Source organism: Embiotoca jacksoni, unplaced genomic scaffold (genome assembly GCF_022577435.1).
Source record: "Embiotoca jacksoni isolate LCO1_2020_lvr unplaced genomic scaffold, fEmbJac1.0.p SCAF_13, whole genome shotgun sequence".
NCBI classification, from domain to species: Eukaryota; Metazoa; Chordata; class Actinopteri; family Embiotocidae; genus Embiotoca; species Embiotoca jacksoni.
In genome coordinates, this window is record NW_027185263.1 from 14,889,141 (window position 1) to 14,901,924 (window position 12,784).

General features: G+C 41.7%; 1 protein-coding gene across 1 annotated transcript in view; it reads right to left on the bottom strand.

The window, feature by feature from the left end:
• The window catches only part of pcdh1a (protocadherin 1a), an 82,422-nt gene that overhangs the window by 14,571 nt on the left and 55,067 nt on the right, over positions 1–12,784 (bottom strand). Inside the window, exon 4 of the mRNA XM_069146840.1 lies at positions 5,661–5,880. Within this exon, the coding sequence (XP_069002941.1) occupies positions 5,661–5,880 (220 nt within the window). The remainder of the gene's footprint in view (positions 1–5,660; positions 5,881–12,784) is intronic.

Here is a 12,784-nt window from a genome sequence, read left to right on the forward strand (position 1 = left end):
TGAAGAGGACTGGGAATCTGACTTAAGGAAACTGGTCCAAAAGTCTTCTACTAAATATCTCATGATTTTATAATAACTAAAAAAGCAGGCAGACACTGGGACTATAAGCACAAATAAAAATCAGGGTCTGACAAAAAGATGCTATTATCAGTGAGGTTACCAGAGTCTTCCAGTCAGCTGGACACAATGATGAAACTGCAGAGAAATCACTTTTATGTGCAAAATAAGGCAGTATGAAATTGAACGCAAGGGGGTAGATTTATTGGGATAATGGGACTTCTATTCTGGCTCCATCTAGATTTCACATGTGGCTGCAATCTCTGCCACACAATAAGTCAGTTCACTGCAAAAGACAATAAGCCAATTCTATACTTTGCCACAGTTAATGGTCTGAGATGTAATAACACGTCCCTTCTGCCACAAAAGGCCCCTTTCAAAGGTCTGGCCTGTCGACAGTCATTTAAAGAATACTGTAATGTGTGTGTGAGACCAAAGTTTGGGATGAGTGCATAGGTCTCATTGTTAGTGATCACGTAAGCGAAAGCACATTTTCAAATTGGGCGAGCAGAAATCTAGACACATTCAAAACTGCGACGTGTTGACACATCATCAGAGCCATTTTGGACACGGCAGCATGAAGTCATTTGTAAAGGGGCTATAGTTAACCATTGTCTGTGGTGTCAAAGCCTTATCCAGGTTACAGTTTAATTCTGCTCCAGTTAGGCTCTTCCAGTGACCTATTTGCTCTGAAATGAAACTACAAACAATTGGGGGGGGGGGGTACCAAACAGCAGCAGCTGATGTGAGCAGAGCATAATGCGTGTGCTAGAATGAGCTTGGGATTACAGGCGTATTACTCATGACAACTTGCCTCAGGGGACCACTTGTAAGGACTTTTTTTTTTTTCATCCACAGAAGCCTCTGACAAAACTGCCAGCCCTGTGACCTGTCCCTTCTCTGGGTGGTGGCGGTTCCAGCAGAGGCTGGCGTAGGCCGAGGTGCTGGTACAGGCTTGCATGTTCCACTCCCCCCCAATAGTACTAACAGGCAGAGACAGTGACAAGGCATGATGACATCTGTTTGAGGAAACCCACACCCCTGCATCAGCACGCTATGCTGGCACCCGGGCAGGGGCCCAAGCTGGCACTCAGGACCAACAAGCCCCATTAGCTTGACATTCTGCCTCTCGGTCTGCACGGTGTCTTCCTCTGCGTCTTCATTTGTTCAAATATTTCCTCGCGCTCGGTAAACACGAACCAGATGTTCACGGGAAACTCGTAACGTCGAAGCAGTAATGGCTAAAACAGAGGTATCCTGCATGGCACTGATATGGCAGGCACTGAAAGCAGAGGAAAACCCCTGACAGGAGTTCAAACGGAACAAGTATATGACGCTGCATGCATCATCTGCAACATCTAAGGCAGGCAAATCAGACAGCATTACTAAAGAACCTAATTATCATGCAAATGCCATTTATTCCATTTTATCTCACCCTTCTCAATAGCCCATATGGCGGTGAGTGTGCACAGAGGAAGACACAGGGAGACCTCATGCTGGGCAAGCGGCCACATCAAAATTCCTCCATCTGTGGTCAATTGACTTTCTCTGTGTGTGTGTGTGTGTGTATGCTTGTGTGTGTGTGTGTGTGTGTGTGTGTGTGTGTGTGTGTGTGTGTGTGTGTGTGTGTCCATGGTAGTACCCGTCTTCAATCCGACTGTGTTGGTGCGAACCCTCATTTCACAGCCAAGACGCCTAACCACTGATCCCTGGATGAGTGATTACTGTCTAGGTTGGAATGGACATGACGGGATTGCTGGTCAAACTTGTGTCCCAAGAAGACAGGAGGGGTCCTGTTATAGGTCCCTGATGACTCATGCTCCGGGTCAGTCTGGGCAACAGGAAGTTAAACTATTCATGCAATGTGTTGTATGACTCCAGATATGTGCTGAGGCTGGACACACACTCACCAGCTTGGGCTAATGTTAAAGCAAAATGTGTAAAAGAGCAAAATAACTGTCATGAAATATAATGTATGGAGGCCGTTGAAAAACCTTGTGAAATTAAATCAAGCCGAGTCATCTTGGGGATTAAAGCTGATTAAAGTTGCCTGATGTCATCTGTATAACTGATATTTTCCTCCAAATAAAACATCTGTCAAACTTTTTTTTATACTGATGTCTTTTCACAGGGTCTCAAAGTCATGTAAAAATACTCAATGATGCATTCTGCCTGTGAACCAATCAGTAATGAATAGTGTGAATCACTTGGACACTGCTGATCAGATTTTGATTAGTGGTGATGTCAGAGATACAGTGGACGGGCAGATGGGACAGACATAGACCAGTCATTGGTCTTCCTCTGATTTCACAGTGGATGACAAATCATGCATCTTGACAGCAACCAGACATACAAGATAAGCAGTTTTCATGCTGTCTGAAGCAATCAATTTAAAAGGAATTACAGAGCTCAGTGATTATGATGAGAGTCTATTAAAGTAAAATAGCACTGCAATCAAAATGATTTAGAGATTTGGGGTGCGATGCAACACCCTCCAGTGCAAACAGATGCATGTATGTATGCAGGTGCACGCACGCACACAGATCTGCGCGCACGCATGCATGGACACGCGTCGATTGGACAAACATTTTTGATGAGATTAACTAACAGTTGAGCAATGTGCACGCAATACACTCGTGGACGTAACAGAGAAGGAAATGCACATGGAGAAACTGAAATGGAGTGCACTCTAACACAGCCTGAAGACAAGAATTAGAAAAAGTGGGAGGAGGGAGCAGCTGCTCAGGCATACGAAAAAAAGGAACTCCAGAAATTAATTGCTGCAGATCAGGCAGCATACATGTCATATATCAGACATTTTATTGGTGGAGTTTGAATCTACACTTAATTCCAAAACCGAGAACCATGAGGGAATATGTTGATGTCTACTTCAGTGAACCAGAGAGACTGTTACGGACCACGCACACACTTTCCTTTCTTCAGTCCAATAAACCAAGGTCATTTCACTTCAGTCTGCAAGACTCTCTAAAAGAGAGCAAACATAGAATATTTAACAAAACAAAAAAAATCCCCACTAAATATAGATCAGCTGATTTAATGATGAATTAATGATGATGAATTAATTCACCACTCATAAAACACCTCTGGTATTAACATCTTTAATAGTAGCATGCCATAATTAAAGGAATGGCATGGGCTTGGATGCACCCACACTGAGATTCCCATTGAACTCAGATTCAAAAAGTTGGCCTAATACCAGTTTAATATCGGAAACGCCTGACTGAAACTGTAATTTCATTAAACAGCCAAGCTGAAATAGATTTGGAGTATCCACTATCTCTAAAAATGTAGATTCGCCAGTGTCAAAGTTCAACTTGTATAACAAAACACACATCCATGTCGATATTTCCGGAGCCCAGTGATGCAAAGGCTGACAGTCGGGGGTTCATATACTGCGTTTTATCCAACTTAAATGGAGTGACACATCATGCTCACCTCCCCATTTTTTGCCTGTCAGTCATCTTTACTGCAATGAATAAAGCTCTGCACCAGTACAAGCTGTCACTCTGTCACTCAAACGCTTAAAAAAAGACTTCATGTCACTATTCAGGTGGAGCTGGGGAGGAATTCCTCTGTCTCATTTGATTTTTCTGTCTAATCTTTCATTTTATGTGGGCTCGCTGTTATCTCCCTGAAGTGGGAATCACATTTTAATTAGGTCTATCCTTGGTTAGCGGTTCATCTTTGCATCTCCTATGAGCTCATCCTATGGGCTTTGCTGGCTTGTCAGAGACTCTTAGTCCCCGCTCCCTGTCACAGTCTAACATCTCCCCCATCTTGTGCCACCTTTTCATTCTTTAACTGCTCCATCTCCACTCACAATCTTGCTCTCTTGCAGCTGACAACAAAGAGCACTCTGTCGCACAAAAACCTGTGTTCTACAGATGGTAAAAACACAATAAAAAGCCACAACAGTAGTAAAAAAAAAAAAAAAAAAAAAAATAGAAAATGCATATATTACACGTCCGTAGTTCGGGAAGAAAATGGAAATAATTCAGTCAGCTGCATACTCCCGGACTATCAACAACTAGTTTGTATAGAGATTGACTGTATCTATCTATTAAACAGGATATTGAGTAATCTCTGACCTCAATATGGCCGGAGGGAAGTGCAGTATTCGCAAGACTCATCCTCTCCTGCACCCGCCACCCTTTCCATTCTTGATTTATGGTGTCACTAATTGACACAAACAAATAAACATTTGCAATAGAGATGAATAAACTAACTAATGAGATCCAACACAGTTGTCTCGCAAAGAGGCAATGCATCACAATGCAAGACGCTATGCTAATAATATAACTTTGTCATCTGCTGTTTTGGCGTGACGGTGACACATTTTAGCCTTTGATCCAGCGATGTTTTGCAACTTGGGAGTGCTTGAGATTGAAATAGGCCTTTTTTTCCCTTCTTCCTTCCTCTAAAAAAAAAGAAGCCAGAAATCTCTCTGCTCTCACGATGTACAGTCCCACTGATAATAGATACGTCTGTGTGTTCATCACTCACAGGGAGTCAACGTTACTGACAGCATTGATCAGCGAACTCCACCGCGTCCTTGCCGATACCTTTCCCGTTTTGCACAGGACAGTAAAAGCCTGAACCTTAAAATCCATACTTTATGCACAAAAAGCAGAGCCGTTGCATGCCTTTGAGATGAAACCACATAGATACAACAAACTAATGATATAGAGACATAAGGAGAAGATGTTCTTGGTGAGCAACGAAATATCACCGGGGAAAAGTGTCTGGTCCGGCGAGCAGTGCAATGCTAAGTACTAAAATAACTGGAAATGTACCATGTGAATCACTTATCATAGCGTGTTACAAGACAGGGAATGGATTATGTTTGGCAGCTTAAGGCAGCAAAATTGTTATTATGACATGCAGTTCACAGAATGGCAGTTACAGCTTCGGCTATGATATATTTTTTTCTAATACGGACCTACGCTGAGGCCATCAGTGTTCAGCCTGTGGATTGATTACCGAGCCTAGAAATGATGGCACCTGCACACCTAAGCTGCGGTGTCAGTGAGCGTCCAAGTAGAGGTAAGAAAATGCTTTGAGTAAACACAGTGTTGCCTGCACAGATGTCATGGTTCAGATTTATTTAGAGGGCAAATGCTCCATTAGTTGGGCTTTTTAATTAGCACACTTGTGAGAGAGGGTCATTAAGGATGTCTGACAGAGGACCTGCTGATGAGGGGGATGGAGACACTGCTTACTCTGGCCTTGAAGCAACAAACACACACACACACACACATACACACACACGCACACGCACACACACACACACACACACACACACGCACACACACACACACACACACACGAGCACAGATCTGCTTAAAACCCAATAACATTTCACATAGTCATCGGCAAACGGCAGCAAGTCAGCGTCACAGGTGCCACAACATTTCCGCTGTGAAACGGCCACAGAGCACAAACAAATCTCCCACAAATGTCTGCATCACCAACAGCAGCACACACACACACACACACACACTCACAAGAGCCTATTAGAGCCATTTACATTTCAATACATATTCATAAAGAACGAGGCAGAATGGATGGGATTGTCATTGTACCGTTTTCCGGGTGTTCGGTCTCTCCAATGCTGCCATCTGGAGTGGTTCTCTCATAGTGGTCTTCAGGCAGGGTCAGAGGTCCGATGCGAGGACCAGACGATGACTTACTGCTGGGAGTCTCTGACTCCTCCAAGCCGCTGTCATAGTAGCTGTGCTGAGAGGCATCCTGCAGGTCCTGCACTGGGTTGGCAGTAGAAAAGGTCACTCGCCGATGGGGATGCTAAAAAAGAGAGAGACGACACATGACTTCCCTGAACGTACAGACGCAACTGCTCCAACTAAACTTTCCCTTTTTGGTTTCACTATGGCTGCATTGTAAATGTTACAGTTCAAAACTCACCCATTTAAGACGACTGTCCGAACTGTGCTGCTCTCAGACAGCCAGAAAATAGCATTAAATATTAAACACTCCTAAATATTAAATAGCCTTTTGCACGATTATTATTCCGAAGATTATATAAAGTAGAAATATATTAACTGAGTGAGGTTACTGACTTCAATAATACGAGTGTGCAAATTAGCAGCAGCAGTAATGAATACGACTAAAGTACAATATATTCCATACTACATGATTTAAATATCTAAATATGGGGCATGCTTTTAAATATGCTGTATGATGCTAGCCTGTATAAGTAATGGATGATCAAAATCGTTCTATATGCACTGTATAAAAAAATAAGTGTATGTGCAGCATGTGTAGTATTTTTACAGATTGAATTCTAGCATGTTGAAGTTGTATGACATGTCAAACTTTGTCCACCTTAACCAAGATAGTAAAATAGCAGGTATTGATCCTGGGTGAAAAATGTAAAGGTGTGCATTTAATTTATTAATTTTCCATCTTATCAGGGGCTCCAGGTGGAGGTAAGGTACAGTATGTACAGAAGTATAACTACAATAATAAGGCACAAGTGCTATGTGCACTATTGCCAATTGTTTTTTAGTCTGACAAAGCCAGACCTCTCTTCACCGTGCTATGCCAGCGCTGGAGAGGGGTGTGGCTGCACCCATGTATCATTCTGGTGTAGGGGAATGGATTTTTAAGAAAACACTCTGGCTTGTTTGTATTTCTTTAAGCCAAGCACAATCTTGTAGCACCAGTGTCTTTGCAAAGTAGTGTCAGGCCAAACATCTTGGTGAACATTTTGCATGCGGGTAGGCGAGCACTGATGTTAAAATGACTAAACTCCAGAAAAGACCAAAAAGAACCAAGCAGGCCTGCATTATTGTATGTTCCAAACTTAAAAAGTAAGAGGTAGCCCGGTATTACCGGACCCATATTCACTATGTGAGTTTATGGGTCTGGCGCAGTATTGACCACCATATAATGTATGTTGTATACCAAAACTCTATCATAGGAATTACATTTAGAAACAAACGCTTGACTTCTACTGATTGGTCTGCCTTATAGAGTGGCTGAGCAATCCTAATGTCAACAGGGTTTCCAGACTATAATCACAGCCAGGACTGAAGCTGTGAGCAATAGGTGGGTGGAGCCTGGCTGGCTCGGAGGGTTGTTGTTGTTGTTTCCTGAGGTTTTGAAAACAGTAACACATAGATAGTGGAAGGAGAGGAGACTGTCGACTTGAAATAATCGACTGGAAGGCTTACACCAATGTATTACATCCTAGAAGTCAGACAAGTCCCTTTAACAACTGAATAGAAGCAGCTCCTGTATATAGATAAAGCCAGCATATGCAGAGATTCTTATGTGTGGAGACATTACCTATGCATTTATATGGGCATTGAAGCAACCATTATAAAACAGGTGTCTCAGGGGGTCACAGAAATTGAGAATGTGAACAATATTACCGCTGTTATTATCATTACTAGTCAGACAAAAGTTTCATTTTCTAAATCTGCCACTGCCAAATTAATTCTGATGACAATGATTGGTACACTAATCAGTAGCCCCAGTGAGCTACTTCCTTTCGCCATATTTTAATAGTTCTCTTTCCCCAGCTTTTCATGTCTAACTGAGCAGAAAGTTATGCAATATTTCCAGAATTTAACTAAAAAAGGATCCCAAGAAGGAGCTAAATAAGACTAACCAAAAGATCAAAACAGAGCACTGGAAATATAGTTTGTGACAGGCTTTATTTTTCTGGCATTAGAAAAGATTATTGGATGTGCTATGTTGGTTTATGCTGATGAAATTCGATGAAAGAACGAGAAAGGAAATGAATGAATGAACTAACAGATGAACCTGAACTTGATAGCTTGAAGAAGAGCAAAGCAACATATAATAAATCATTGGAGATCACACTTTTTATCAAATTGAATGGCTTGTAAATACAGTTAGGATACCATTAAATTTCCTCTTCCAAAGATCAGTTTACTAATGGCTACTTACCACCCATCCATAACAGAAAGATGACTCCTTATAGGGCACATGCAATCACACACTCTTCCCCACCAACACACCGCCCCCACCCCACATGAGCACCTCTCGTAAAAGTCAGGAAAGCACTGATACAGCAGAACAAGCCTGCCCCCCCCCCCCTCCTCCCACCACCTCCCCACCCTTGCTACACGAGTCGGCCCCAATCGATACAATGGGGCTGCGCTTTCCACCGTTCAACCCCTTTTCTGGCAAACAAATCCATGGCAGAAATCATTTGAACCGTCAGCTTTTTTACTACGTACACACCAGATATTGAGAAATGCTTTTAGAGCTGCTCTAAGTGCCATCAACACCATGTTCTTAATACCGTTAGTGGACTTCGAAATGTTTCCTGAAACCTGTTCATCTCCCCATCAACCCGTCAACCTGTAATACTTTTCCCACTGCATCGATGCACCTCAGACTTTCATCGAAATAATAACTATTAGAGTGTCTTTTCTTTTCTTTTTTCCTGCAGTGCTGCTCCAAAACTACACCCGTAAACCGTAAATAGTACAGAGCTGTCTCGGACTTCTTGATTATCTGGAACATTTAACAGAACTTAAAAACCACATTTTCAGAAACAATATTCTTGAAACCCAAGAAAAGCTGTGACTTTTTATGTCTTTGATTCAGATAGTGATTTGTGTGGTGGGTGCACAAATGAGAAAAAAAACAGGACGATGGAAGGTTTTGGTTTGTTTTCTTCCTATTAAACATGCTCTTTGATTGGTGCAGCTACACATAAAACATTTTCAACTGTAAAAAAAAAAAATGTGCTTATCAGCTATGTGTGGAAGGGAAAAACACAAAGTAAGAACATGCTGTTTCTAATACTGAAGAAGAATATAAATTGCATTGATTGATCTCATTCAAGTTCTGAAAATACTCCAGTAGAAATGGGGAAAATGGACCTTACTTCTCAACACAGGACTCCATCAGACCAGGTGACAATGAGTTTTTCTGCGGTATTTCAATAAACTTGCTATTGACTGATGTGACTGGACCAGACAAATTATATATGCCAATGGTGCGTTCTCAAATTCTGACTAGTCGTCTCTCAGGCTCGACGACGACTGAAATGTGAGGGGGCATTTAGTTGTTCAAATATGGATTATTGCTTAAACTTCTCCTCAAGGCATCACTCCAGAGAGTCAGCATGTTTCCTGAGTATGATAACTAGCTAAGGCTGCAGAGATGGGAAATAGATTCTCCTTTTAGTCAGAGCACAAATCCTTTGCCAGGCCTTGGGGGCTGCAGGGATGCGGCAAGAACGGAAGGATGGAAAGGGGAGGCTGAGCAGGAACGGGGAGTTGGTCAGGCAGACACGGGCGGCGCTTTGGCTGGAGGGGACAAGCAGACGGATTAGATTCTGGGAGACTGGAGGCGGGAGAGCGGGATTGTTTGGGCATTGTTGTAGGAGTAAAAGCTACAGGGCTGCGAATGAAAGAGGGGGACATTTACGATGACATCTGAATTCATAACCCCATTTAGATGGGGCAAAAATGGCCTCGTTTACAATAATGCAATCCTAAAAGCAGATGGAAAGATACAGCAGGATTCTGTCTTCACAAGACGCCCAGGACACATTTTAATGTTGTGATAAACAGCCATCACCCTCTGCCTACCTAGAGCCTCCTTTTTTTTTTTTATCTCAGACTGAAAAATATATTATCTATAACTTGCTACCATGGAATAATTTCAAGCCAAACATGGTCACAGCTCCATATTAATATTCAATATTGGCAGCCCGAAAGAGAAGCCCTCAATTAGATAATAATGTTATTACGTCTTCATTTCATTATTGTATGCATGACACGACTATGGTCGAGTGTAAAATTTAAAATGCTCAAGTGCACTATTTTTTTTAACATAAATTTCCTCTTTAAACTATGGCAGGCCGGCAGTCTCCCACGGCCTCAGCCTGATAACAACAGGAAAAAGAGAGAGCGGCTGGGACTGTACGTTCACCTGTTTGCTTCAAGCTATTCAGTACGGCTGATCTATCGACACCCAAACCACCCTACCTATTCCCTTAGAGCCGGGATGCCTTGAACCCAATTCACTTGAAAACACAGCCCACTGAACGACAATCTGTTTCTTTATTTCCTGTCTGCTACTTCGCAGGTACATAATAGTGGTAATTTAAAAAAAAAAATGGGTCAATGCCTGAGCTTTTTTTTTTTTTTTAAGTTGACAACGCAATACGTGAACCCTATCCTGGGATTGTTGATGACCAAATGTCACAAACAGGGTAGAACAGATACCCACACACTTGGATCCTTGCAGTATATCAATATAGCATACCTTCATCAGATCTCACATGGCACAACCTTTAAATAAAAGTGATATACTGCATGGATCTAAGCGTGTGGACATCTGTTCTGCTAAAATTGGAGCTAAGTGTTGTTTCCAGCCCCATGGTGAATATTCAGCCAGGTGGAACGCTGGTATTCCTGCATTATTTACGATGACCAAATGTCAAATTCAAAGAAAACAAACAGCAAGGAGAAGAAAAAAAAGAAGGTACATTGAAAGCATTTTGATGTGTTTTTATTTGAGGCTGTTATGTAAGTTGATTTTACCGATGTTAATTAACAGAACTATTGATGTAATATAAAAAAACGTCGATAAGAAAAGACATTTGAGCTCGTGAACGCTACACATTCTCTCATCCTTTTATTGATTTGCAGAAGCCGATATACAGTATAGCATATGCACACTCACTATACATCTATGCAGTGGGGTGAGTTGTCAGGATTGGACTGTTTTCATGTGATAAATTGACGAATATATCAGATAAAACATCAAACAGATATCAAATCAATGGGACACAAAAGAACGAGCTCTGGTTATGGTTGAACTGATAAGCAGTGAAATAGTTTGAAGCAGATAATATCAAGTGATGAGCTCTGTGAGTTAAATCACGAGCTTGAGGTTAAGGGAAGAGAAGCCTGCTGGTCTGAAATTAAGAGTGCATTTTCGGTTATGACGAGACTGACAGTCCATATTAAATGGGCACACTGAGACATCCGAATAAATATTTCATTCATCAGATCAGATTTAAACCAAATTCATGAGGGAGTTGATATCCGATTTAAAAATCTGCTTTTCAAGCTACCTTTTACATCATTCTCTATTTGACACGCTACTGTGACGTCACGTCCAGAGAGCTGTTAGCCCCGTTAGCTGGTTGCGACTGCTGCAGAAAACCATACATCAACCACCTCTGTCTCTAATGTTGTCGGCTGTGATGGAGGACTTCTGCACTGAGACTAGATATTGGTATGGTGTGAAGAGCGAGAGGATACATCTCCATTATTCACCCCAGCCTGTGGCTCGCTGTTTTGTGTCTGTATTGGAAAAATGCACCACCAGTTTGTGAATGTACTCACGCCTATGTTGTTTCCGTGACAACGGACGCAGATGGGTTAATGGTTATATCTAATCACTTGCACGTAACAGTCGGCGCAGTCGGTGCTAAAGATTGGATTTGAAACCAAAAATAATGTATTTGCCTGCAGCATGGATGAAGGGATAAAAAGAGATTCCTGCAGGGCTAATAAGCAACACAGGCAGCATTTTGGTGACTGTGGAGTGTCTCTATTGCCACTGCTGATTTGCACTACTGATCCCTGATGGGATGGCAGACCCCACTACTGTTATGCTCTCATATTGCACTGAGTCCCCAGTCCATTGTGGCTGCCCTGGAGCTACCTGACACCACTCTGCCGTCAGGTGTCCTGTCATCCAGCCAAGCCTCACTGATTGCCAGTGCAACGGGGGCTGCTGGTACTCATGCAGATGGGAGAGCTGTTCCATCTTCTCTGCCACGTTTGGTGCAAACTCCCAGCAGAGTCGTAGGTGAGTTAGATTTAGTGCTTGAAATCCATGTGTTGTGCTTCCAAGTTTGCATTTGTGTTTGGACTGATCTGCAGGGGGAACATTTGGTGATCAAGCTGGTGACTGCACTGTACATACTTTAACCAAATTGTATTGTTTCGCTTAGGAAGCATGATATTAGTGGATGGCTGTACGACAAGACACAATCCATGTGGTGTAGAGGCAGTGAGGTATTCACATAAAACTAAAATACTTTTAACAAATTGAACACAGGATGACATTATTGTTATCAATATTATTATTATTGGAGAATAACACTTTGGTGGTTCAACAGATGTACCCTCCTCCCTATTTCTTATGAATATTAATAATTGTAAATTTTTAAATATGGAACTTGAGATTTAAGGCTTGATAAAGCATTTAATCTTGGCGGCATTAACCTCTGAAATTTTAAGACAAAGTGGTTGATACCCCATTTATGCCACTCTGATTGCATCTAAATTTATGCTACTTTGTGGCTAAAACATATCCGGATCACAGTCAAATATTGCATCATTTTTATGAATTAATCATAAACTAATCCTTTTTAATCAATCTTGTTATCCATTTTCCTGCAGCGCTGAATAATGACATGTGCTAAATTGGCGTGGAGGAGTAAAAAATAGATATGCTACTTGCTGGAAAAATAAATAAAAATATTACCACTTTATATTCCAGGACTATGTCAGGAGAATGTTATTTTCCCAAAAGCAAAAACAATCAACAACAGAAGTAAAATCGCTTGTTGTTTCCCACGTCCGCCGGATAACAACGTATGTGTCACAGTATGTTTGTTGCTAAATGTCTTTATTAAAATTTTTTATTACACAGCGGTATTGTTCAAGCTGAGTCACTGCGG